This window comes from Heterodontus francisci, chromosome 5 (genome assembly GCF_036365525.1).
Source record: "Heterodontus francisci isolate sHetFra1 chromosome 5, sHetFra1.hap1, whole genome shotgun sequence".
In the NCBI taxonomy this organism is placed as follows: Eukaryota; Metazoa; Chordata; class Chondrichthyes; order Heterodontiformes; family Heterodontidae; genus Heterodontus; species Heterodontus francisci.
The window spans coordinates 42,357,719-42,385,706 of NC_090375.1; the positions used below are offsets into that span (position 1 = coordinate 42,357,719).

General features: G+C 43.2%; 1 protein-coding gene across 2 annotated transcripts in view; it reads left to right on the plus strand.

Moving 5' to 3' along the window:
- Nucleotides 1-27,956, plus strand: part of col22a1 (collagen, type XXII, alpha 1) — a 419,868-nt gene extending 391,912 nt beyond the window's left edge. For both annotated transcript variants that reach the window (XM_068031367.1, XM_068031368.1), the window contains 8 exons: nt 5,849-5,920; nt 6,758-6,793; nt 6,951-6,995; nt 9,901-10,080; nt 10,493-10,559; nt 13,930-14,112; nt 14,804-14,881; nt 19,472-27,956. In XM_068031367.1, the coding sequence (XP_067887468.1) occupies nt 5,849-5,920; nt 6,758-6,793; nt 6,951-6,995; nt 9,901-10,080; nt 10,493-10,559; nt 13,930-14,112; nt 14,804-14,881; nt 19,472-19,659 (849 nt within the window). In that variant the 3' untranslated portion in view covers nt 19,660-27,956. The remainder of the gene's footprint in view (nt 1-5,848; nt 5,921-6,757; nt 6,794-6,950; nt 6,996-9,900; nt 10,081-10,492; nt 10,560-13,929; nt 14,113-14,803; nt 14,882-19,471) is intronic.
- Nucleotides 27,957-27,988: the final 32 nt, after the last annotated feature.

Consider the following 27,988-nt stretch of genomic DNA (forward strand, 5'->3'; position numbering starts at 1 on the left):
AGCATGAAGGGGAAATGAGCAGAGGTGACACAGAGCAAGCTGCTGGAAGAGGGATGAAGAATAGGTGGTGGGGGTGCGGGGGTGGGGGGGGGAAGGGCTGTTAGCAGAAGGCCATATCCATCCAGGGTGCTCAGAGAGAAATTCTCCTACATGAAACTCAGGGAGGAACAGTGTGTCAGATGTCTCTGCTTCAGTAAGGATGTCCTCACTGAAATCTGCCACCTGCTCCAGCCACAACTGCAACCTCAGAGCAGGGCGAGGATTGCATTGCCAGCGAATTTGAAGGGGACCGTGGCCATGAACATTTATGCCCCTTTGATGTTGCAGCAAGCGATATTTGCAACATCTCCCAGTTCGCCATCCACTGTTGTGTAAGGAGGTCACTGAGGCTCTGTATTACAAGAGACCTGAATACATTTCATTCTCTGTTGCCAGAGAGAAGCAGGCAGAATGAGTGTGCGACTTCGCAAGGATTGAGGGCTACCCCGTTGTGCAGGATCCCATTAACTGCATGCATGTCGCTTTGAAGGCACCGCATGCCAACGCTGAGATGTACCACAACTGAAAGAGATTCCACACCCTCAATGGGCAGCTGTTGTGCAACCATATGCAGCTTATCATGCAGGTCAATGCAGTCATGATGCCTTCATTCTGCGGTAGTTCGCTGAGCCATCTGTATTTGAGCCACCACGACAAACCAGAGAGGGGCAACTGGATAACCAGGATGACAGCATGGCTCATGACAATGGTGTGCAATCCAGGCACATGTGGGCAGCATGCATGCAACTAAAGTCATGTCGTGACATGAAATATCATATAACAGACCAGCGAGGTGCTGAAACAATAATTCTGCAGAACCGCTCTGGAGGAGCCCAGCAGTAACTGGTTGAGTGTGTGTTAAGATTTGTGTTGGTCTGCTGCATAACCTCACCATCGTAAGTGCACAGCCCTTGCCACCAGCTATATGGTGAGCAGCTGAGGAGGAGGAAGAGGAGGAGGAGAAAAAGGAAGGGAGGAGGCAAGCAACACAGTCTCTTTCTGACTGGACTGTCTGCAATTGATTCATCTGACTGCAATACCAGTAAACGTAGCCCCAATTCCCCATTCACCACCCTACTTTCCCTCTGTTACTGACTGTCACAGCATCCACTTGGACACAAAGCAAAAGTAAAAGCCATCACAAAATAAAGATTCCAAACTCAATTTATAAATCAAACCATTCTATATTGTAAACAAATGTCAAATAATCACTCCTATGCATTCCCTTAGTGTTCCATGTGTGTTTGCCTGTTCAAGTGCTCTTGTGCAGAGCTATCCCAATGGCTGGTGGAAGGTTGCTGACTTTCAGCAGGACCTTGCTGAGCTTGCACGTCAACCTCGAGCAGCTCTAGCCCTAAAAGGCATGGCTTCGGACTGCATCATCTCAGTATGGATACCTGTCGTCTGGGCTGGCTGGCTGGCTGGCAGGCAACAGCAAAGGCACTGGCGAAGTGTTTATGGTGGGGGAACAAACACTGTCATCCTGAGAGAGCAGCAGGTGCATCCCCCATGGTGCCACTGTCACAACCCCAGGGTGACACCTCAGCAATGCTAGTAATCTGTTGGAGGACTGCTGTGCAACACTGCAAGCTGCTTTGAATGCAAGTATCCACAGCCATGATGGTAGCAGTCTGAGATTACACGGCAGCAAGCTGAGCTTGCATGACAGAAGTCTGAGCTTCCACTGCAGAACCCAGATGGTGGGTAGCTTCTGCTTGTGCTGCAACAGAAGCGGAGACATCGGCCATCAGATACTGCATTGTAGTTAGGTCCGGAAGTATGCCAATGTAGTTGCCCACCACTTCCATGGTGGAGAGGATGGTCTCTAAACATTTTGCCAAGTTGGTTCCAAGTTCCTCCATGCTCCTTGACATGGTACGTAGGCTTTCTGGTAGGCCTGCCAATGTACCAAGCATTTCTTTGTGAGTAACCATCAGCCTTCTTCTGTAGCCCGCCCCATTGAAGTGCTCATCTGAGTCCACTGCAGCAAAATTCATGTGCAACCTCACCCTCCAGCGAGCTGACACATGTGCTAACCTTATCCCCTGCCGTGGCTGCAGGCCATTCATGTTTAGTGTCTCACCATGTGCAAAAGCAGAAAGGCAGATTATTATCTGAACGGCGATAGATTGGGAAAGGGGGAGGTGCAGCGAGATCTGGGTGTCCTTGTGCACCAGTCGCTGAAAGTAAGCATGCAGGTGCAGCAGGCAGTTAGGAAGGCAAATGGTATGTTGGCCTTCATAGAGAGAGGATTCGAGTACAGGAACAAGGATGTCTTGCTGCAATTATACAAGGCCTTGGTGAGACCACATCTGGAATATTGAGTGCAGTTTTGGTCTCCTTATCTGAGGAAGGATGTTCTTGCTATGGAGGGAGTGCAGCGAAGGTTCGCCAGACTGATTCCTGGGATGGCAGGACTGACGTATGAAGAGAAATTGGGTCAATGAGGCTTGTATTCACTAGAGTTTAGAAGAATGAGAGGAGATCTCATAGAAACCTACAAAATTCTAACAGGACTGGACAGACTAGATTCAGGAAGGATGTTCCCGATGGCGGGGGAGTCCAGGACCAGAGGTCACAATCTAAGGATAAGGGGTAAGCCATTTAGCACTGAGATGAGGAGGAATTTCTTCACCCAGAGAGTGGTGAACCTGTGGAATTCTCTACCACAAAGCAGTTGAGGCCAAATCATTAAATATAGTCAAGAAAGAGTTAGATATAGTTCTTAGGGCTAGAGGAATCAAGGGATATGGGGAGAAAGCAGGAACAGGTTACTGAGTTTGGACGATCAGCCATGATCGTATTAAATGGCGGTGCAGGCTCAAAGGACACAATGGCCCACTCCTGCTCCTATTTTCAACATTTCTATGTTTCTATCCTGCCTCTAAGCTGCCCTCTAAAGTATGTACAGTGTCAGAATCTGAACTGGTGTCTGAGTTTCAGATTGAATGACAGAGTTACTTCATCATTACTATCTTCCTGCTTTTCCACCATTGCCTGGCCAGGTGGCAGTTCTTGAAAGGAGAAAGGCACAAAAGTATGGTTGTGGTGAGAGGAAGGGGGTAAAGCAAGAGGTGCATCTTTATATCAATATCCTGGGGGTCACCATTGACCAGAAACTGAATGGGATCAGCCATTTAAATACTGTGGCTACAAGAGCAGGTCAGAGGCTGGAAATTGTGCAGCGAGTAACTCACCTCCTGACTCCCCAAAACCTGTCCACTATCTACAAGGGCGCAAGTCGTGAGTATGATGGAAAACTCTCCACTAGCTTGGATGAGTGCAGCTCTAAAAACACTCAGAAAGCTCAACGCCATCCAGGACAAAGCAGCCCACTTGATTGGCACCCCATCCACCACCTTCAACATTCACTCCCTTCACCACCAATGCACAGTGGCAGCACCATGTACCACATCCAAGATGCACTGCAGCAACTCACCATGCCTCCTACAAAAGCACCTTCCAAACCTGCAAATTCTTCCACCTAGAAGGACAAGGGCAACAGATGCATTGGAATGCCACCACCTGCAAGTTCCCCTCCCAACCGCACACCATTCTGACTTGGAAATGTATTGCTGTTCCTTCACTGTTACTGTAACAAAATCTTGAAACTCCTTTACAGCACTGTGGGTGTATCCGCACCAGATAGACAGCAGCGGTTCAAGAAGGCAGCTCACCACCACCTTCTCAAGGGCAATTATGGATGGGCCTTGCCAGTGACGCCCACATCCCATGAAACAAATAAAAAAAACTGCAGCTTATTAATCAGAAGACATCATGGGATGAGGGGCAAGTGGGATGTGAGAAAAAGGATTAGGAATGAGGATATTGTCATCTACAATGGTTTCAGCTGCACCACTGGCCACAGCCTCAGTGATGGGTGATTCAATAATCACGAGTACCGTCTCTTCCATCGGAGTTAGGACATGCAGTTGTTTCTGTCCCCCACCCATTAGCTCTTCCTGCCTTCGCTTATGCGCCAACTTGTCCCTCAGGAGAGCTGGAACTGAGTGTAGTGAAATGTGTTTGGGTGATGTGACTGTCATGGTTGAATAGCTGGTGATATGTTCAAGCTGTGAGATGTGGGTGTGAGGCTTGCAGCATGCTGAGTGTGTGAGGGTGAGATGAAGCTATGAATGTTAGGTATGAGTTGTGATTCAAAGAGATTGTTAATAGATGAATGATGGGTGTGTGGTATATTGAGCACTGTGTGAGGCTAGTGGTGCAGTTGTTGGGATATGGCATTGAAGACACCATCGCTGAACTTGACTACTTGTATGAGCTCATTGAACTTTGTGCAGTACTGCATCCAGGTCCTCGGGGTATGAACCCAGGCACTGATTGTTACAGCTATCTGGTTCTTCTGCTTTCGCAAAGTTTGTCTAGCGGGTCGCCTGGCTCCTGTGGATAGACCACCTTTCTCCTCCTCTCCACCTCCTCCACCAAGCCATCTAGTGCAGTATCAGAGAAACTTCGAGCACACTCTATCTCCTGTTGCTTCTTAATTCAATCTTCACCCTGCTCAGATTCTGTTCCATAAATAGTTCGGAACCTGCTTCTACTAAAATATATGTTCCCTTTAATATGTGCCATCTGGCTTTAAGGTGTGCAGACAAGCTTTAAATGGTTTATTATTTACACCTTTTGGATGAGTCATTAAACTTGAGCCCTGTCTGCCTGTTCAGGTGGCTGTAAAAGATTGAAGAGCAGGTGAGTGCTCCTAGTGTTTTGGCCAATGTTTGTCCCTCAACCAACACCATCATAATAGATTAGCTGTTCACTTATCACATTTGTTGTTTATCTCTGCCTGTGACGTATCTCACAATCAGGGTCTCTATCTCTCAGCTGTCTTGCAACTTGGGGATATCCATTGTTCAGTTATCTCACTACTGAGTTGGTGTTACATAGTAATGGCCTCTATCCTTCTCAACTATTATACATTCTTTGGCATATCGCACATTCTTTGCTGTTTTGCTCAACTGCCTCACTTTCTTTGCTGCACTATATCACATTCTGTGGGATATCATATATTCAGTGTGTTTCCCTTACAGTCCTCTCGCACAATGCTACATTCATAGCTCATAGTTGCCAGTCCAGGTCTTGTTAAATATTTTTCTCATTCAGAATTGTGCATGTTATATGTGTTACGAGCAGTGAGAAAGGTATCTAGGGGACCCTCTCAGCCTTCACCTGGTCTTAGCGTAACAGAGTTTTAATTTTAAGCACATCGTGTTTTTAGCTCCCCCTTGGTGAATCCTTGTTCACCACCTTCCAATTAGAAGGCAAAGATTGGATAGGCTGGGGTTGTTCTCCTTGGAACAGAGAAGACTGAGGGGAGATCTGAATGAAACGTACAAAATTTTGAGGGGCCTGGATAGAGTGGAGGTGAAGGGCTTATTTGCCTTAGCAGAGAGGTCAGTGACTAGGGGGCATAGATTTAAAGTGATTGGTAGAAAAATTAGAGGGGAGTTGAGGAAAAATGTTTTCACCCAGAGGGTGGTGGGGGTCTGGAACTCACTGCCTGAAAGGATAATTGAGGCAGAAACTCTCAACTCGTTCAAAAGGAGTCTGGATATGCACCTCAAGTGCTGTAATCTGCAAGGCTACGGATAAAATGCTGGCAGGTGGGATTAGAATGGGTGGTTCGTTTTTCGGCCGGCACAGGCACGATGGGCCAAGTGCCCTCTTTCTGTGCCTTAAACTTTATGATCATTTCTGTGCAGACCATGATATGATTGATGTATCTGTTTCTTTCAGATTTTAGTGAATAACCTATTTATGTTTCACCTGAACTTATTCTGAATTTTAGGGACCAAAGGGTTCCAAAGGAACAACCGGAGACCCAGGTTTTCCAGGGCTCCAGGGACTACCAGGATCACGGGTGAGAATCGTTTGGGGAAATTGTTTTTTCAAATGTGTTTAGTAAGCACTTGATGAAGACAAACTTCTCTCTATGAAATGACATAGAAAGGGAATCCTCAACCTGCAACAGGCCAGTGTATCTTCTTCATTCTGGTTTCTTGGAAAGGCTGTTTTCAAAGCTCCAAAATAAAAATGATTACACAAACAAAAGTAGAAATATTTACCAAAGAGGAACCCTATGGTATTTAGTGATGCAAGAAGTCTGTGAGTTAGGAGTTGGGGTCATAATTATGATGATATAAATGAAGAACTTTATGGATGGCAACATATTGTTGCTGGCACAGGGTAAAGCTCTATTAATTAGTATTGTATGGATTAATATCCTAATGATATTGTAGGGCTGAACTCTGTATTATTGCTTTATCAGTGATGGTGCAAAATGGAACTTTACAGGTATTTAGCTATCACTACTGGACAGATAAAATCATCCATTAAAGAAAAGGCTGGAGCACTAAAACACTTCTTTCCCCTTCCAGCTCAATTATAATTTCACTATACAGTATCAACTTACATTTAGTGATTGAAAAAATTATCCAGTTTAGTTTTGAGTGACCACTCAAAATTCAAAATTATGATCTATCAATCTGATTGAATAATTCAAATTAAATTTCTCGGTCCCTCAGTGTAAAATTAACACATTCCAAGTTCTTATATTCTCAGTATGATATATTTTGTCCACATCCAAGAATATTAGTTTTAAGATCCTGATAATTGTCTATAAATCTTCGATGGACTTGTCCCACTTTACCTCTTGTTGCAAATTGGTGTTTTTCATCTTCCTTTTCTTCTTGAACAGGGACAGCCAGGGGAAGCAGGATCCCCAGGCAAAACAGTAAGTAAAGTGCAATGTCTCTATTTTCACATTCTTCTAATAGTGTTCATCTGTTCGTGGTCATTATTTAACTGATGCTGAACTGAGCCACAGGCTACATCTCTTCATTATGTTCAAGATGCAATCATTTCAAAAATGGCTTTGTTCTTTTGTACAGGGATCTCCAGGCAAATCAGGTGATCAGGGGTTCAAAGGAGCCAGGGTAAGTGATAAAATGATGAAGAAAAATGGACTATTGCTAAGGTTTTAAAAAACTCAGTTAATCAAATAAACAGATCAGCAGCCCATCAGATGAGATACAGATCCAATGGAAAAAGGCCCAACTGAATGTGCATTGTTGTTCATTTCATTGTAAATCCACCATCATTGCTGCTGAGGGAAAATATCCATGCCCCTGATGAGATTATTTGAAATCATCACACACCTTGGATCAAACCTGGAATTTGCTTGGTCTGTGTGGCTCAGTACTGCACTAGTTAATGTATTTATTCACCAAGCCATCAAGACAACATACAATTCAATGTTAAAAGGAACATGCAGCTTGTTGGTGTTGTGATATTTGGGTAGATTTGGGTGGAATGCAGAAGGGAAAATCTGATCAGAAGTATCGTGTGCTGCTATCGAACCCATCAATTTTCCTTCCTTTGAAATGAATGAAATCCAGGAGGTTCTGTAGGGGGTGTGCAATCCTCCTCGCTAGACTTTTTTGTCCTTCACCTCAACACCCAGGCATTAACAGGGAAAATCTACCCCCATCAAGTTCCTAGTTGATGCCCAGTATTCCTATTATGGTTAGCTTCTCATCCAAGTCAACATTCCTCCCTCAACCAACTCCACCAGAAACAGATTCATTAGTCATTCATCTTGTTTGCTCTTTAAGGGACCCTGTTGTGCACAAATTGCATGACATGTTTGCATATATAGGCTGAATTTATGGGTCCCCGAAGATGGGTTTGGAGGTGGGGGTGCCCACAGAATTGAGATGAGAGACGGGGGTGGGGGAAGGGTGGCAGAGAGCCTTTCGCCTCCCAATCGCAAGGCAATTTTGTCAGGGGTGGGAGAGACTGAAGGATAGCAATCCCACCCAGAGGCCTATTAAGGTCCTTCAGTGGCCTATTAGTGGCAGCTGGGCCTCCCCCACACAGAAGAAGGTCGCATAGTAAAACGAGGTGACTTCCCTGTGGGTTTGTGGGGGGGGCCTCCTCTGTGGGAAATCTGTGGCTCATGGAGGGTGCCCTCTGGGAAAACCTGCATCTCCCTGAACCCCTCACCCTGTACTCAAGGCCCACCTTCCCCCAGCTCGCTTGGGCCTGACGGCCTAGCCCCAGCAACCCCGCCTCACTTACCTGAGGTCCAGGTTTCCAGTCCTGGTCCTGGGTCCTGTGGTTGCTGCAAATAGCTGAGATGGGGCTCCCCACAACCTGTTCAGCCTGGCACCAGGAGCCCCATTGTTGGCACAAAACTCAGCCCAAAATAATTTAATTGTTGAGAAGTGTTCTGAGGCATCCTTAGAGCATGGTAAGATGCTTTATAAATGCAAATTAGTTCTTTAATTCAACTTGAGAGAATAACTGTTAAAAAATTAAATAGTGTCTGAAGAAGGGAAATCAATAACATGGTGAGAACTATTTTGTAACAAGAGAGTAAGCCCAATTTTTATGAGCTTCCTACAAAAACGTTCAGTTCTTCCTCTGAGGATGGAGTGATTAAGAGCTCTGGGAATAAGATCTCCTTCAGTTAGTACATGTTAATGACTTGTTAAAACAACAAGAATATTTTAAATAATAATAAAAGCAAAATACTGTGGATGCTGGAAATCTGAAATAAAAACAAGAAATGCTGGAAATACGCAGCAGGTGTGGCAGCATCTGTGGAGAGAGAAGCAGAGTTAACGTTTCAGGTCAGTAACTCTTCTTCAAAACTGGCAAATATGAGAAATGTCAAAGGTTATAAGCAAGTAAACTGGAGGTGGGGCAAGAGATAACAAAGGAGAAGGTGTAGATAGGAATAGGTCACAGAATAGCTGACCAGAAGGTCGTGGAGCAAAGGCAAACAATATGTTAATGGTGTGTTGAAAGACAAAGCATTAGTACAGATAGAGTATTAACAGACTGAAAATTGAACAGCAGCAAGTACAAACATGAAAAAAAAGTGGGTAAGCAAACTGAACAAACTAAGATGAAATAAAATAAAATAAACACAAAAAAACTATATATAAAAAAAGAAAAAAGAAAAAACAACTAAAAATAAAAGTAAAATGGGGGGCCCGTCATGCTCTGAAATTATTGAACTCAATCTTCAGTCCGGCAGGCTGTAGTGTGCCTAATCGGTAAATGAGATGCTGTTCCTCGAGCTTGCGTTGATGTTCACTGGAACACTGCAGCAATCCCAGGACAGAGATGTGAGCATGAGAGCAGGGGGGAGTGTTGAAATGGCAAGCAACCGGAAGCTCAGGGTCCTGCTTGCGGACTGAGCAGAGGTGTTCCGCAAAGTGGTCACCCAGTTGCGTTTGGCCTCCCCAATGTAGAGGAGACCACACTGTGAGCAGCGAATACAGTATACTACATTGAAAGAAGTAAATCGCTGCTTCACCTGAAAGGAGTGTTTGGGACCTGGGATAGTGAGGAGAGAGGAGGTAAATGGGCATGTATTACACCTCCTGTGATTGCAGGGGAAGGTGCCGTGGGAAGGGTACGAGGTGTTGGGGGTAATGGAGGAGTGGACCAGGGTGTCGCAGAGGGAACGATCCCTTCGGAATGCTGACAGGGGAAGGGAGGGGAAGATGCGTTTGGTAGTGGCATCACGCTGGAGGTGGCGGAAATGGCGGAGGATGATCCTTTGGAATATTTTAGATATTCCATTTCCATTTACAGCAAAATAAGTTTATGATTTCATCAGAAATAGCAATCAGAGGGAATCTTCCTACTATGTTTATGATGGTAGTGACCAAACCATTGTGCCATTAAAGAATGAATAAGAATTTGATGAAGTAGAGATATTTGGAAATAGGGATAAATGAGAAAAATTGCAACAATAATAATTTTTCTTAAATATTTTCCTTTTTTCCCATTTATTTCCAAGTTTCATTTTGCTTTTCTTTTGGACAGGGTGACCCAGGTATCAAAGGTGAAAAAGGAATCCAGGGAGACAAAGGACGACCTGGTGATCCAGGGCTTCCAGGTATAAAAGGGCACACCGGGATGATGGGTCCAGTGGGACCTCCAGGAGAAAGAGGCCCAGTTGGGACACCAGGCCAATCAGGTCCTCCTGGCATACCTGGAGAAAGAGTAAGTAACTGAATACTAACAATAACCCTGGTTACCAATGTTCAAAGTGTCAAGCAAGCTCAGATGGAAAAGAAAATCCTTCAGACTTGGAATTCCTTCACAGAACGGAGCTTCAAAATTTGAATCCAAACTCAAAGTTGGAATCAACCATTTCACTCGTACTTGATTATAATTCCTTCTAATGCCTGATTTTATAATTTTCTGAAATCAGACTCCCCATCAAGAGGATGTAGCGGGAATTTGGAGGTGCACTTCCCATATATTTTCTCTCCATTTAAAAATTACTTGCCTAAGCTCCTGATACATACTGTCAGGAAGCAAGGTTCCCTATCAGGAGTGCAGGTTTGCAAAATTGCCCCTCATATATTGATTTAACATTGACTCACACAGACTTGATGTTACTTTCCCCTAGGGCGAGCCACCATCCTTTGAGCAACTGAGAAGACTTATAAGGGAAGAGCTGTCAAAGCAGCTCGATGGTAGGTTGCACTTCATATGTCTATGTTTACTGTACTACACTTATGTAAGAACACAGTCCTGGGGCCAAAGCTTGAATCAAGCCTAGAGCAATGAGGTGAAACTTTCTTTTCTCTGATTACTATAAGTTAAATGCATTTGGGCAGTCTCAACTCAATTCCTAATGGGTGGAAAATAACCCCTTAATTCAACCCAATTTGGGAGAGGGCTGCTGTAGGAAATAAAATAAAAATAATTTCTGCTTTCTTGAGGTTTGAATTGAAACATATGATTGGCAGAACAGAGGTAGCTTCACCCTGTGGGGGAAAAAAATCACAAAATGATGCAGATGCTGTAAATCTGAAACAAAATCTGAAAATGCTGGAAGCACTCAGCAGTCAAACAGCATCTATGGAGAAAACAAATGACTCATGTTTGCACCCTTCGTCAGAATGAATGCCACAAACATCTGATTCACTAGCTTGTTTGTTTTCTCCATAGATGCTGGCTAACATGCTGAGTGTTTCCAGCAATCCCTGGCTTTGCTTTGTATTTTGCCATGCCTGACTTAGAAGTACTTGATGCTGCTAGTTGGGTGGAAATATTTGAGCACAAAATTGCTTAAAAATTACAATAAAAGAAAAGACAGGTGTTAAATGTTATGAATTTATTAAGCCACAAAATACAAGAAACTATTTGAAGTTTATTTGTGTTCTGCTATGAAGCTCACCTTCCCTCAATATTACATATTCAGGTACAGAAAATAATCAAATAATCTCAAAGGTTAATGAATGGTCGAGTTTATATCTAGAGAACTAGATTACAAGGAGGTAGAAGTCATGTTTCAGTTATACAAAGCCCTGGTTAGACCACATCTGGAGGATTGTGAACAGTTCTGGGTAACACACCGTAGGAAGGATATATTGGCCTTGAAGGGAGTGCACCGTAGGCTTACCAGAATGGTACCTGCACTTCAAGGGTTTAAAAACGCAACATAAATTACACAAACTTGCATTGTATTCTCTGAAATTTAGAAGTAAGGGGTGTTTCAATCAAAATTTTCAAGGGGAATGGATAGGGTAGATAGAAACTATTTTCGCCAGTTGAAGAGCATAAGACAAGGGGCATAGTCTAAAAATTACACCCAGCCCTTTCAGGAGTGAAATTAGGAAACACTTCTACACACAGTCTGGATTTTGTGAGGCCCCATGAGGCGGTGTCAGAGGCAGGAAGGCACAGAGTTTCGTAACGTGTAGCGGGGCGAAGTGTCCATCGCCTCCCTGTTGCCCAGCAATCTTCCCAGGGTCAGGATGGGCAAACAATAGCCTTCCTGCCATAAAAGCCAATTGAGGCCCTAAAGTGGCCTATTAATGGCCAAATAAGGACCTCATCCCGCCACTGCTCAGATCTTGCGAGCAGCTGGGGGGGAGGCCTCCATCAGGTAAAACGAGGCACCCTCCCTGCGGGCTTGAGGGGGGTTCCCTCCACGGACAATTTGTGGTCCACAGAGGACCCCCACTGGGAACAACTTTACCACCTGGGACCCACCTCCCCCTGGACTGGACGACCACCCCCCACCACATCCTTGCCAGGGCCTTCCGCACTGGCCCCGCTGACCCCACCTCACCTACCTCTGTTCTATATTCCACCGCTGGGCCTGGGTCCGAGGCCTCTGCAGTACCAGCAGTGGCTACCGCTCCCAGTGATACTGCCCATACCACTGTGCTGCCATCGCTCGGACTGGCTGGCAGCTCTTGGTGCGGGATCCCCATCCCTTTAAAGCCTTTAAAGGGGTGGGGATCCTGCTTCCTGAAACCTGAAACAGGTGGAAGCCTGTGACCAGTGATGTACTGCAGGAATTGGTGCAGGGACCCTTGCTGTTTGTAATGTACATTAATGATGTAGACATGAATACAGGAGGTATGATCAGTAAGTTTGCGGATGACACGAAAATTGGTGGTGTCATAAATAGTGAGGAGGAAAGCCTTAGGTTACAGGACGATATAGATGGGCTAGTAAGATGGGTGGAGCAGTGGCAAATAGAATTTAATCCTGACAAGTGTGAGGTGATGCATTTTTGGAGGACTAACAAGGCAAGGGAATATACAATGGATGGTAGGACCCTAGGAAGTGCAGAAAGTCAGAGGGACCTTGGTGTGCTTGTCCATAGATCTCTGAAGGCAGCAGCACAGGTAGATAAGGTGGTTAGGAAGGCATACGGGATACTTGCCTTTATTAGCCGAGGCATAGAATATAAGAGCAGGGAGGTTATGATGGAGCTATATAAAAGGCTAGTTAAGCCACAGCTGGAGTACTGTGTACAGTTCTGGGCACCACACTATAGGAAGGATGTGATTGCACTGGAGAGGGTGCAGAGCAGATTCACCAGGATGTTGCCTGGGCTGGAGCATTTCAGCTGTGAAGAGGGACTGAAAAGGCTAGGGTTGTTTTCTTTAGAGCAGAGAATGCTGAAGGGGGACATGATTGAGGTATGCAAAATTATGATGGGCATTGATAGATTAGATAGGAAGAAACTTTTTCCCTTAGCGGAGGGGTCAATATCTGGGGGGCATGGATTTAAGGTAAGGGGCAGGAGGTTTAGAGGGGATTTGAGGAAAAAAAATTTCACCCAGAGGGTGGTTGGAATCTGGAACGCACTGCCTGAAGAGGTGGTAGAGGCAGGAACCCTCACAACATTTAAGAAGTACTTAGATGAGCACTTGAAACGCCATAGCATACAAGGCTACGGGCCATGTTCTGGAAAATGGGATTAGAAGAGATAGGTGCTTGATGGACAGCACAGACAAAGTGGGCCGAAGGGCCTATTTCTGTGCTGTATGACTATGACTCTAAGATCTGACAGTTTTTTTTAAAGCAGGTCCTTTCTTCACTTCAACAATAGATTGAAATGTAATCTCCATATGGCAAAATTAATATGCCTCATGCTTGGCAGGTGGGGGCCTGCAAGGCACGGTTAGATGAAGTTAGGTCACAGATCAGCCACTGAGTGGCAGAACAGGCTGGAGGAGCTAAATAGCTGACACCTGTTCCTATGTTCCTATATAGTTTAGAAAATTATCTCAGATTAGTCCTGCAAGAAGAGAAGAGGGAGATGAAAAATGGTATGAAATAAGTAAAAACAGATAGTGACAGGGTCTGAAATAAACCCTTGATTTTTGTTATACTTCTGTCACCTTGGTACTTAGACATTACTGACAATATAAGCTTTGTGGATGAGCTGGTCTAGTTTGCAGTCATGCGAAGATCCCGGATGTGTCAATGTACCTTCTGCAGGCACTGAAGAGTCAAACTACTCAAGTTTCAGAGAATATATATGTGAATGTACTTTTTTGGCAATTCAGTAAAATAAATGTTTGTTAAATTCACTTACAGCGCGGCTATCGCATCTCATATCTCAATTTCAACCAACATCCATTAAGGCACCACCTGGGAAGCCAGGGCCTCCTGGTCCATCAGGGACCGATGGCTTTCCTGGGAGGCCTGGTGTCCCAGGAGAACCTGGCGCACCTGGACAACCTGGCTCTGAAGGACCCAGTGGACCAATGGGTCCAAAAGGTATGAATTTATTTATCTTTTTTAAACAGTGCTCTTAAAGTGTATTGATATAAAATCACTCAGTGGTTCCAAATTTGAGGCAAAAGTTCTGAGTTATTTATTGACTTTATAAATTTTTAAATCTGTCAGATTATAAAGTCAATGACCCTTTAAATGGATAATCTAGTAATCCTAAAATATTCATAACACATTAATTTTTTTCAAATATCAAGGTAGAACAGTGGTCGAACCATAAAGTTGTTGCCTTAGTATGGTAAGATGTAAAACACCACAATTGCTCACATATTTTCAAATGACTGTGACAGATTGATGTTGCCCTATAGTTTTATCAGCACTGATGGTAAAACCTTAATGTTCATGCAGTGATTAATAGTAATTTCCATTTTTATTATTGAAACTTTTTTTCATTACTTTGTGGTAAATGAAAGATTGCAACATTATTAAAGGTAAATGTATTGGAAAGGCATGAGCTAAATCTTCATGTCAGGGTCACCACCTGTCATTCACAGAGGGTTTATCATTGTCATCAGTTTAAAAGTGTTAATTACATCTCCTCAACAAAGATGACATCATAAGAAAATTGCACATTCTTGTATTTATGTCAGCATAGGTACAGATCATTCATTAACTTCACAAAAGCAAACTTGGCATTTTTGCTATCAGACCCTGGCATGTTCTCTTTGATGTGCAGGTGAAAGAGGTGCAAAGGGTGAAAAAGGAGAGATGGGCATTGGACAGAGGGGTGATCCGGGTTCACCAGGCCCTCCAGGTAACATTTGTTTTATTCCATGTCTTTAACATTGCTGAAAATGTTAAATTTGAAAATGTGTTTTAAAATCTTGGTGAAGATGTAAAGAATAATGTATTCAAACAATAGTTTCCTTGTTTTGACAATTTCCAGTTTCCTGGCCCCAACTGCCTCCTCTTCTCTAAGGACGTCCAATCTCTCCACACCTCCATCCCACACCAGGACAGTTTGAGGGCTGTCTGCTTCTTCCTTGAACAGAGGCCCAACCAGTTCCCATCCACCACCACCCTCCTCCGCCTGGCTGAGCTTGTTCTCACATTGAACAACTTCTCCTTCAACTCCACTCACTTCCATCAAGTAAAAGGTGTTGCTATGGGTACCTGCATGGGTCCTAGTTATGCCTGTCTTTTTGTGGGATATGTCGAACATTCCTTGTTCCAGTCCTACTCAGGCCCCCTCCCCCAACTCTTTATCCAGTACATTGATGACTGTATCTGTGCTGTTTCCTGCTCCCGCCCCGAACTGGAAAATTTTATCAACTTTGCTTCCAATTTCCACCCTTCTCTCACCTTTACATGGTCCATCTCCGACACTTCCCTTCCCTTCCTCGACCTCTCTGTCTCATCTCTGGGGATAGGCTGTCTGCTAATATTCATTATAAGCCCACCGACTCCCACAGCTACCTCGACTACACTTCTACACACCCTACCTCCTGTAAGGACTCCATTCCATTCTCCCAGTTTCTCCGACTCCGATGCATCTGCTCTGATGATGTAACCTTCCACGACAGTGTTTCTGATATGTCTTCCTTTTTCCTCAACTGAGGATTCCCCCCCACTGTGGTTGACAGGACCCTCATCCGTGTCTGCCCCATTTCCCGCACCTCTACCCTCACCCCTTCCCCTCCCTCCCAGAACCGCGACAGGGTTCCCCTTGTCTTCACTTTCCACCTCACCAGCCTCCACATCCAAAGGATTATCCTCCACCATTTCCGCCACTACCAAACGCATCTTCCCCATCCTCCCCTGTCTGCATTCCGAAGGGATCATTCTCTCCGTGACACTCTGGTCACTCTTTCATTACCCCCAACACCTTGTCCCCTTCCCACAGCACCTTCCCATGTAATCGCAGGAGGTGTAATACCTGCACTTTTACCTCCTCTCTCCTCACTATCCAAGGCCCCAAACACTCCTTTCAGGTGAAGCTGCAATACACTTATACTTCTTTCAATATAGTATACTGCATTCGCTGCTCACAATGTGGTCTCCTCTACACTGGGGAGACCAAATGCAGATTGGGTGACTGCTTTGCGGAACACTTCTGCTCAGTCTGAAAGCATGACCCTGAGCTTTCAGATGCTTGCCATTTCAACACACCCCCTGCTCGCATGCCCACATCTCTATCCTGGGCTTGCTTCAGTGTTCCAGTGAACATCAACGCAAGCATGAGGAACAGCATCTCATTTACCAATTAGGCACACTACAGCCTGCCGGACTGAACACTGAGTTCAATAATTTAAGAGTATGACGGGCCCCCTTTTTATTTTTAGTTATTTTTTATTTTTTATTTTTATTTTAGTTTAGTTTGTTTCATCATTCATTTTTCTTACCATGTGCCTGCCCACTGGTTTTTTCATGTTTGTGCTTTGGGCAAGGACTGTTCATTTTTCTGTCCATTCACACCCTCTCTGCACTAATGCTTTGTCTATCAACATACTATTTGTCTTTGCTCCATGACCTTCTGGTCAGTTATTCTCTGTGACCCTGTCCTATCAACATCTTCACTTTTGTTACCTCTTGCTCCATACCCACTTTATTTGCTTAAAACCTATTACATTTCTAACCTTTGTCAGTTCTGATGAAGGGTCATTGACCTGAAACGTTAACTCTGCTTCTCTCTCCACAGATGCTGCCAGACCTGCTGAGTATTTCCTGCATTTCTTGTTTTTATTTCAGATTTCCAGCATCTGCAGTATTTTGCTTTTAATTTCCTTGTTCTGATTTTTTTTAGCCATTGTGTGTTACAGAACACATTAGTCAAAAACAGGACTCCCTTTTATGAATTACCAACAGTGTTCTGTCATCAGGCTACTTGTGGATGTAAAGGCGTATCCCAATAATAACTTCCTCACTCAGTTTGTTTTATATTTCCTGTCTTCAAATCTTCATTGATGCTTACACCAATTCACCAGTGCCAGAACTAAGATCAGTAGGGAATTGTGAAATAATGCTTCGACAGACATCATCATGCCTACACCATAAGCCAGGTTGCCATACCAGGGGGAAACTTAAATGGTGGATTGGCAGGATATTTCCTCTCACCACAGCATTTGAGGGAAGGGGTGATCAGAGATCCAAAACCAGCAACAGCAATGTTTACTGCCACTACCAAATGGATTTATACAGAATCCTACTGACCATAAAACTGCTCCTGGCCACTGGTAAAGAGGAATTGTAGAGGGAGATCTAAATCGTATTAAACCTGGCTACTGCATCGGAGATTGATTTATACTGTTAATAATGAAACAAGGAGTAAAAATGCTCTGATTTCCCCAAATAATTAAAGTAAATAAATAGGATTTGTGTTTGATGTTGAGGTTATGCTGTGTTAAAATAACCTAGGAGTTCCATATGCTGTTTATCTGAGGTTTCGACAGCTCATCTGCTGAAGTTACAGTGGACATGCAGGTGAACCCCAGTGGAAATTCACCCCTAGGGATCAGCCTTGTGACTCTTCTTGTAATATCTCCAGTGCCTAAATATCTCCTTTACTTCTTAGTGATCAGAAATTGGCACAATATTGACAAGAGCAGTGTATGGTTTCAACTCTAATTCTTCTGACTGAGATTCCATTATTTTGGTTATAATTTTTGTCACTCTATTGGATTTGTTGATTGCTTCTCTACATTGGCTGGGCATATCGTGTCCACTAAAATTCCTAGGTCTCTTTGAACTTCTTAGCTATTTCACCACCATTTTAAAACTACATGCCCCAGTCATTTTTCTTCCTATATTTGAAACTTTACACTTGTCAGCATTAACTTTAATCCATTACTTTGCTCTCAGGCAAAGTTCGTTTAACTCATTTTGTACTTTCTGAAGTGCCTTCCTCTAGTTTGTTAACATCTGCAAATATAACTAATTTGCATTGAGTTTTTAAACCTAAGTCATAATGTAAGTTAGGAATAGGGAATGGTCTCAAGATTGAACCCTGTAGCACTCCCCTGAGAACCACCCCCATCCTGATAAAACTCATCTAACAAGTGTCCAATGTATTCTACATTTCAGTCACAGATACTTTGGAAGAGACCTGTGGGGGTAACAGTATTTTAACCAAATTCATCAAATTTTACCAAATCACTGTCAAGTAAAAAAGCAAATTAAATGTTAGGATCAATTACCATAACAGTCATAATATAGATAAGGTAATGCAGAATATTGCTTGAAGATAATGCATGCCAGTAAGAAGAGGCCATTAATTAAAACTAGTCAAAGAAACAGTTTAAAACGTAATTAAAAGGTGATATACGTTTATAATAATGTATTTCATAACATGGTAGCCAAAGACATCGCAGATGTCTAAATGAATTTATGTGAAGTCCAAATGAAAAAAAGGAAGACTTGTATTTATACAGGAACATAGGAACAGGAGTAGGCCACTCAGCCCATGAGCCTGCTCCACCATTCAATTAGATCATGGCTGATCATCTACCTCAATGCCACTTGCCCTTGTTCTCCCCATATCCCTTTATGTCATTACTATCCAGCTTTCTATCGATTTTTGTCTTGAACATGCTCAATGATTGAGCTTCCACATCCCTCTGTGATAGAGAATTCCAAAGATTCACCACCTTCTGAGAGAAGAAATTCCTCCTTTATTCTAAGACTATGTCCCCTGATTCTACACTCACCAGCCAGGAGAAACATCCCATTTATACTCACCCTGTCACGCCCTGTAAATTTCAATGAGATCACCTCTCATTGTTTGAAACTCTAAAGAATGCAGGCCCGAATTCCTCAATCTCTCCTCATAAGACAATCCCATCATCCCAGGGCCTTTTATGATGTCAGGACATCCCAAAGTGCTTTACAACCAATGAAGTATGTTTGAAGTGTAGTCACTGTTATAATGTGGGAAATGCAGCAGCCAATTTGCACACAGCGAACTCCCACAAACAGCAATGTGATCATGACCAGGTAATCTGGCTTCTGTGATGCTAATTGAGGGATAAATATTGGCCAGGACACCAGGCATAACACCACTGGACTTCTTCAAAATAGTACTATGTGATCTTTTACATCCACCTGCGAGGGTAGACAGGGCCTTAGTTTAACATCTCAACCAAAAGATGGCGCCCCCAACAGTGCAGCACTCCCTCAGTCCATCACTGGGATGTCAGCCTAGATTTCAGTGGGTTCAAGTCTCTGGCCAGGGACTTGAACCCACAACTTTTTGAATCAGAGATGAGAATGCTACCAATTGAGCCACAGCTGACACTAAGTCCAAATGAAAAGACTGAGTAGCTTGGAGTAGATGCTTGATGGGCTAAATGGCCTTTTCTCATTGTAGACTTTTGCTTATATTGTTATAAATCGTATTTTACACTTCCAGGTATCCCTGGAACACCTGGCTATGGGAAAGATGGAATTCCTGGTACTCCAGGGCCACCAGGAGAGTCTGGCCTTCCTGGTGCCATTGGTCCTCAGGGACCCCCTGGACAGAATGGAATCTGTGACCTGGCTCAGTGCGCTTACTATGCAAGTATGGCCAGCAGGCCAGCTAACCAAAAAGGACCTTGAACCAAGACAAGAAGAGTTTGAAGAGATGAAGGACTCAGAGGCTGCTTAATAAAAACACAACAAAAAAAAATAATGATCAGCAGCCTGTACAGTGATCCCTCCAAGCACACTTGCTGCTGGCCAGATGTGTTTAGATGTGTTTTAATGTGAGTTCCTGCCTTGTCATAGGGTAACAGGAGAAATGTACTGTATCCCAGCCTGTAAGCACACACACAGGTCCCTCCTACAAATCCATACCAGCTCTCAATTGTGACTTTATTGTGTGATTTTTTTTTAAGCTTTCTAACTGTACATATTTTCAAAATCTGCAGGTAGTTTGCAGTTTAGTATCCAGTGTGACAGATGTTAAATGCAATTTACATACACTAGATTATCCAGTTATTCTCAGATTTCAGTGTTGTGAATATATATATAAAGTAAAATAAATAGCAAACTGCTGATTTCTACATGCTTAATTTAAAAGGAAATACCTCTTCTAACAGCCCTTGAAGGGCAGTTTATTTTTACTTTGCAAGAATGATGTACTTGAGTTTTCAATCATATATCATATTTTAACTAATAATAGAATATTAAATTTCCTATCATTTTTCTTTGAGAAAATGATAATACCTGACCTTGTTGGTGGATTTAATACTTGTGCCTTCAATTACTCTCCAATGCTCTCTATATTTTTTTAATTAAATTTTAATTTTAATTTATTGTGCTCACTGAGATGAGAGATGTTAGTGCTGAGAATGGAACAGTTCTCATTTCAAGTTCCCAGTTTACACATCGAGCATTCTCTGGTCAAGTATAGTTCTACCTAAGGCAGAGTAAAGCTCACTCTGCTCTCTCCCTACAGCCTGCACAATTATATCATTGTGACTTTTTATGCATTTCCCACACTGGCTGTACTGTGGCTCTTGGAGTGAGATTGCCAATTAGTCTGTTCTGTTGTGTTGTTTCCCATTTCCTCCATCTAGGTGGGGATGGGGGAATGGGGAAATTGGCCCACATTGTTCCCGTTTAAATGGGGGACCAATTTCGGGACACAGCATTCCATGCCTGATGTGCAACTGCATTATAGGCGCCGCCATAATGGTAAAGGCTGATATCCAGGTGTTCCTGGCACCTAAATCTGTAGGAGGCCTACTGCCTGTTTAGGGTTCTTTAATGAAAATTTATCAGCACTGAGCAGAGCAGGCGCCAGACCTGCTCCACGCAATTATTTAGTTCTGAATGGGACCGGAAGAGGCTGCCATCAAAAAAAGGTCAAAATGGGCTGAATTTTCCCAGCCCGATGGCGACAGGCTGGGAGGCAGGAGGGCTGGCAATAGGGTGGGGTAAGGTGTCATGAGGTGAGCCCAATGTCTTCCCGCTGCCATGTTATATTGCCAGCGGTGAGAACCTTAGCAGTTTTCCGGGGGGTTATCCTTGATGCGTGTTCCATGGCCCACGGAGAGGCTCCTGGCAGATATGGCTGCCCCCGCGCCTAACCCACCACCACTGCAAACCGCCACACCTCCCCCCCCCCCCGCCCCTCAGTGGTGTAGTGGTAATTTCACTGAACTAGTACGTCAGAGGCCCCAGGCTAATACCCTTGTGACAGGGGTTCAAATCCCACCACAGCTGCTGGTGGAATTTAAATTAAGTTACAAGATTAAAAAAATTGAAAAAATCTAGAATTGAAAACTAGTCTTAGTAATGGTGCCATGAAGGGGAAACGATAGTGTAATGGTAATGTCACTGGACTAGTAATCCAGAGGCTCAGACTAATGTCCTGGGGGCATGGGTTCAAATCCCACCAAGACAGCTGATGAAATTTAAATTTAATTAATAAATTCAATTAGAATTAGAATTAGAACATTACAGCGCAGTACAGGCCCTTCGGCCCTCGATGTTGCGCCGACCTGTGAAACCATCTGACCTACACTATTCCATTTTCATCCATATGTCTATCCAATGACCACTTAAATGCCCTTAAAGTTGGCGAGTCTACTACTGTTGCAGGCAGGGCGTTCCACGCCCCTACTACTCTCTGAGTAAAGAAACTACCTCTGACATCTGTCCTATATCTATCACCCCTCAACTTAAAGCTATGTCCCCTCGTGTTTGCCATCACCATCCGAGGAAAAAGACTCTCACTATCCACCCTATCCAACCCTCTGATTATCTTATATGTCTCTATTAAGTCACCTCTCCTCCTCCTTCTCTCCAACGAAAACAACCTCAAGTCCCTCAGCCTTTCCTCGTAAGACCTTCCCTCCATACCAGGCAACATCCTAGTAAATCTCCTCTGCACCCTTTCCATAGCTTCCACATCCTTCCTATAATGCGGTGACCAGAACTGCACGCAATACTCCAGGTCCGGTCTCACCAGAGTTTTGTACAGCTGCAGCATGACCTCGTGGCTCCGAAACTCGATCCCCCTACTAATAAAAGCTAACACACCATATGCCTTCTTAACAGCCCTATTAACCTGGGTAGCAACCTTCAGGGATTTATGCACCTGGACACCAAGATCTCTCTGTTCATCTACACTACCAAGAATCTTCCCATTAGCCCAGTACTCTGCATTCCTGTTATTCCTTCCAAAGTGAATCACCTCGCACTTTTCCGCATTAAACTCCATTTGCCATCTCTCAGCCCAGCTCTGCAGCCTATCTATGTCCCTCTGTACCCCACAACATCCTTCGGCACTATCCACAACTCCACCGACCTTAGTGTCATCTGCAAATTTACTAACCCACCCTTCTACACCCTCCTCCTGGTCGTTTATAAAAATGACAAACAGCAGTGGCCCCAAAACAGATCCTTGCGGTACACCACTAGTAACTAAACTCCAGGATGAACATTTGCCATCCCTTCCCTCAAATTTTACAAATGCACAAAAAAATGTTTCTGTTGTCACTTGCAAATTGTGCCAGAAGAATGTATCAATAAAGATTTTATAATTAATTAATAAAAAGATGGAATTGAGAGCTAGTCTCGGTAATGGTGCCATAAACTATAATTAATTGTCTTAAAAATCCATTTGGTTCATTAATGTTCTTTCGGGAAGGAAATTTGCTGTCCTTACCTGGTCTGGCCTACATATGACTCCAGACCCCAAGCAATGTGGTTGGCTCTTAATTACCCTTCGACAAGGCCTGGCAAGCCACTCAGTAAAGAGTAATTAGGGATGGACAACAAATTCTGGAAGAATGAAGAAAATACTGATCACAGGCCTTGGCTTCCTCGCAATGCTTGTGTGTCTTTGATGGTGACTTGACATGGAGGGGCTTTCTCCCTTGAGCTGCAGCCTCAGCAGTGATGCGCTGCTGACCTGCCGGCTGTCTGATTGGGACATGGGCCATGGGCTGTTGTCCTCAATTGCAAAATGCCGCCCCAGGTTCTCGCTGTCCACCGGAGTGGGGTAAGCTCCCCTGTCAGCCCCATCAGTGGGACTTCTTCGGGGCTGACAACATTCAGCCCTATATTTTTTAAAAAGTTACCTATATGCAGAGGCACAGGGAGGAGGAATGCTGCTCCTGGTTCAGTAGCACTACTGTGTTCCATTATCAATGAGCAGCTGGCCCAAATCAGTCCTCTTCTAACCAACCAGCTGCCTTTGGAGACCCGATTGGTGTCTGCAGCTCGCCAGCAATACGTTAATGAAGCCCAAGGCCCAATTTGGTATGAGCCTCGGGATTTCAGCTTCTGGCGTGCTCAGAATGCATCATCTATTTCAGGCTGAAAACGGGCCTAGAGCAATTCTGAGACCACTTGGGACTAGCAGCTATCTGGCACCTTGCTAAAGTAGCCATTCTTCATGTGTGGACCAGTCGGATAGTAAGTATCAACTGCTTACTTGACCATGGAGATTATCATAGCCATCTAAAATCCTGCCTTTCAACTACTGCCTACACACCCACTTCTTCACCACAATGGAGTAACAGCCCTGGCTGGTTTTATATTTCTTTCCTTCTCTAACCAGGTGCACTTGAGGTCATTTGTAGCTGTTCCAACCATTGCCCCCATGAGATCCACTTTCTCAGGACAGATATGATCTGTATAGTTTTCTACCACAATTAACTATGTATTTACCCATTAAACCATTTGAGGCTCTTGATTACAATGATGTGCATATTTATATTTTGAAATTAGCATTTACATATCAATGAAATAATATCACTACTATTATTTCACTCTAATGACGAGCAGACTTGCAAAGATGGAAAGGCAAGATAACCAATTTCCTGAGTCTGGAGACAAAGGGGATAGAACATCTCCATGCAAAGAAGTCTCAGTTCATGCATTGTTTTGTGTTCATATTATCATCTAGAAATTATTATTTCATTATCTATTTTTGAGTCACCTCCCACAATTCCTCAACTAGGCAACCTGAAATAATAATAAGTTTACTTAGTCTTTCCAGTCCCATTCCTCCAGTTTTTTTGAGTCCTGGTTGAAAGCACTCAGGGATGAATTCTTACCTCCCCCACCCCCCACCTTTTCTGGAGGACAGTCCTGGCAACATGCAAAAGTGCAGCTGTGCGTCCCACCATGTGTTCAGTTTTAAATGCTGGACATAGGAACTGCTAGTTAGGCCACAGTATGCAGCATTCAGGGCTCAGCACTTGAAGACACAGAGGCTGAGTGATAGAGGGCCTGTGCAAGTGCTTTCAGAGTGTGGTCATGCAGAAGAGGAATTTTGATTAAAAGTTAATTTGCTCAGGCAACTCATTGCCTTCTTCTTCCCACTGATGCTGGCCATGCAAAGCTCCATGACTAATCTGGCTTTACTCCTCAGTGGAGGAGACCCCTCCTCCTGCTTGCCAGTAGCCCCCAGGGCTAGAAAGTCATCTAGGGTCAGGGCAGAAATCCTTCCTGGCTCCAGATGCCTGACAATTGGAAACCTTAGGCCTTTGTTGTCTGAAGACTGTGATTATACTTGCTAAATGTGAGTTTGTCATTTGAAAAGATTTGTTCGATAATAGTATAATACTGTATCACTGCAAAATGCAATGTAACGTTACTCACTTGATAACAGAAAATCTCTAACAAGAAGTTCCAAGTCCTACATTACTAATTTTATATCCTTCACATTATACATCATACCTTAAAAGTTCTATACTGTATAATATCTTCGAACAGAAATCTGGCACAAAGGAATTGCAAAATAAAGCTCACAGCATTTTTATTATACATATGTATAGATATACTGTATGCATAAAAATAATCCTTGCATATGCAAATCTATCACAGCATTGTTCATAGTGAATCAGAGAATAACTAAAGTGTGACTGACTGCTAAAGTGTGACAAGAAGGGTGATACTTTTATGAAGGTGTTAATCTAAGTCAATGGGGAGTAAAATTTGACTGGGTGTAAAACAGGCAGTCAACTCAATTCTATCAGATTCCTGCCAACGGGTCAGATTAGCGTTACCTAAGTGTACAATTATGCACAGGAATTTTAATATAGCTACATTATAGATATATACATATATTCTAACTCATAACCAAAGCCAAAGAGTTCAAATGGCCATAATTGTTCTCATGATTTGATGTGATCGAAACCGCTCAACTGAATTCACAGAACTTGTAATTTGCAGACCGATAACTGATACCCTCCATAAATTCAGCCTTTACTTTAGGGGAACTGTGAGCATATGTGCTGATGATTTAATGAAACACAAGGCTGTGTGGATGCTTACCTAGTGGGATACAATACAAAGAAAATGTAGATCATTATTATTTATCAATTAAGAAAAAAGGGTGCTTCAATGAATATGTATGGACTACATAACCTTCCAGTCAAATGTATAAATTGTTGAGGTAGCAGTAAATAGAACTGTATATGTTTATTAACAAAAACACGCTCAAAGCTGATACATTTTGCCAAAGAAATAATATCTGAAAAATATTTTATTAACCTTGAGTGAAAATTCTTATGTATACAGAGTATATTCACATTTTTTGGTTGCAAGTATTACATTCAGAAGTATTTATGTGCACTGAGCAATGGCTCAAATTCCCCAGTACTGAGTAAAGACCATTTCTGTACTTCTCTTATTGTCATGCAACTATAGGTTTTTGTTTGCCATGTGTTGCCTGGGGTGGCACAAGAAAGATACTGCAGTAGCAGTGGTGAAAACTGGCCGGAGAGAATTGGCTACAAGTTATACACCACACCTGATTCTCCTTCCCATTAAAGTCAACTAAAAGGAAAATTTGAAGTTGATCCATTGTCATTATTTTCCCACCACTATTGCCGCCACGTAGTTTGGAAGAGATTCAAAGATTTTTCCTGGCTTAAAATTGGACTGGTTCCAGGACCAGCCAGATATATCTTGGCCTGGTTCAGCCAGATTTGGGTTCTGTTTGCTTTGTGTGTACTCTTGGTGCAGAGTTGATCTATGAATTTTGCTCATCTCACAGTAATTTTAACAGATCAAGTCGATATTGCAATATTCCGCACATTTTGTGTAATTGCAGTTGTCATCATCTATTCAATCTCTCATTTGTTCTCCTTTATTGTTCTGGTTTCCATGGCCCAGCTTTCTTTTGACTCAAACAAATCATTAAATATGATTTCCCAGGCCTCAGAACTGCTTCCATCTCTCTTTTGTCTCTTCCTAGAATCTATAGGCTTTTGAAAACCTAAGCTTGGCACCACCTAAAAACCACTGCCACTGACACAGTGAGAAAGTGGCGTCCTTCTGTGTCCCTATAATCCTGATCCTGGCATTCTAGTTGGTTTCCAGGGTGGAATCCCTGGCACTTGAGTAGGTTTGCAGTTGCTCAGCATTGTGTTCCATCTTTCTGTTCACCCTTTATCATGGTTCCTTCTTCTGTTGTGCAAAATTGCCATTGAAACAATACCAACATAAGAGTTTTCACTGTGGGAACAGCAACTGATTATGTTGTGGTTGTTAAATTATTTTTAAAATTGAGATTTATCTTTTGTTACTGTTTTTATGGATTTGCAATAATGTTAAAAGATGCCAACCATCAAAGGAAGATCAGTTCAAAATAGGCTTCCTTTTGCTATCCCAGAATGGAATTTTATTTTTTTTGCAGATGTATCTCATGGTGCTATTCCTTGAACACTTTTGTCACCTATGTGGAATTATTGTTTGAGTATGTACATGGATGTGTATAAAGTATAGTGGATGAGTGACAAGAAGTGAACTGTTGTAGCATTATTGATTCATGTATCATCTTTTAAAAACTGTTTAACTCTTGGGGAGAAAGGGGTAGATTTTAAACCCCTTTGCCGAGCAAGAATGGAGCTGAAAATTGCTGCACAACATTTGCTACCCTGTTTCCAATTACATCCAGGCTGCTGCCATTTTGGTTCATCCTTGATATGGCCAGACCATGCTGAAGCTTTATTAGTCCATTTATTTGGGGTCATAAGATGTCAGTAGAACTCCTCAGAAATTTGAGGTACCAAAGGACAGAGTGTGCACCACATTCTAGGCATTGAGCAGCCTAACCAGTGGTCCATAACCGAAACCACTGTTGGCTACTAAAGAGAAGACTGTAAATAACTTTTATGAGGTCAGCAGAAGTATTGATGCTCTTCCTGGCCCCACCAAAATGCTTTCTTGTGCTGTCCAACTCTCAATGGTCTTCTCTCAGGATCACCACCCATCGTTTAAACATACTTGGGTTCCACCGTGAAGCTGCTGGATTTACAAGTCCTGCTGATCAATGAGACACTCAAAATGGCTGAGTAATTCATCAATGGATTGTTAACAACCGTAAAAAGTGCTTGCACTTCTCACGGGTGACATCAGGCAGACAGCGGGCACCCATCCAGTGTCCAGAGAAGCCAAAACTTGGCCCTTTGAGAATCTTGTGTATTTCATGAGGGGTCTGGACATAGTAGATAGGGAGAAACTGTTCCTACTCCTGAAAGGATAGAGAACGAAAGGGTACAGATTTAAAGTAATTGGCAAAAGAAGCAAAAGTGACATGCGGAAATTTTTTTTCACATAGCAATTGGTTAAGGTCTGGAATGCACTGCCTGAGAGTATGATGGAGGCAGGTTCAATTAAGGCATTCAAAAGGAATTAGACTGTTATCTGAACAGGGAGAATGTGCAGGGTTACGGGGAGAAGCGGGGAAAGGCATGAGGTGAATTGCTCATTCGGAGAGACAGTGCTGACACAATGGGCTGAATGGCCTCCTTCTATGCTGTAACTTTTCTTTTATTTTGTGATTCATTTGTTTTATGCTCTGCCTTTGGAGCCATCTCAATGAATATGCATAAAATGTAACTCAAAACCCAACTTTCTGGGAGCTAGTTCAAAATTGATACGATTTTCCTTCGATGTTTCACATTGATGTTGCTCCAAACAG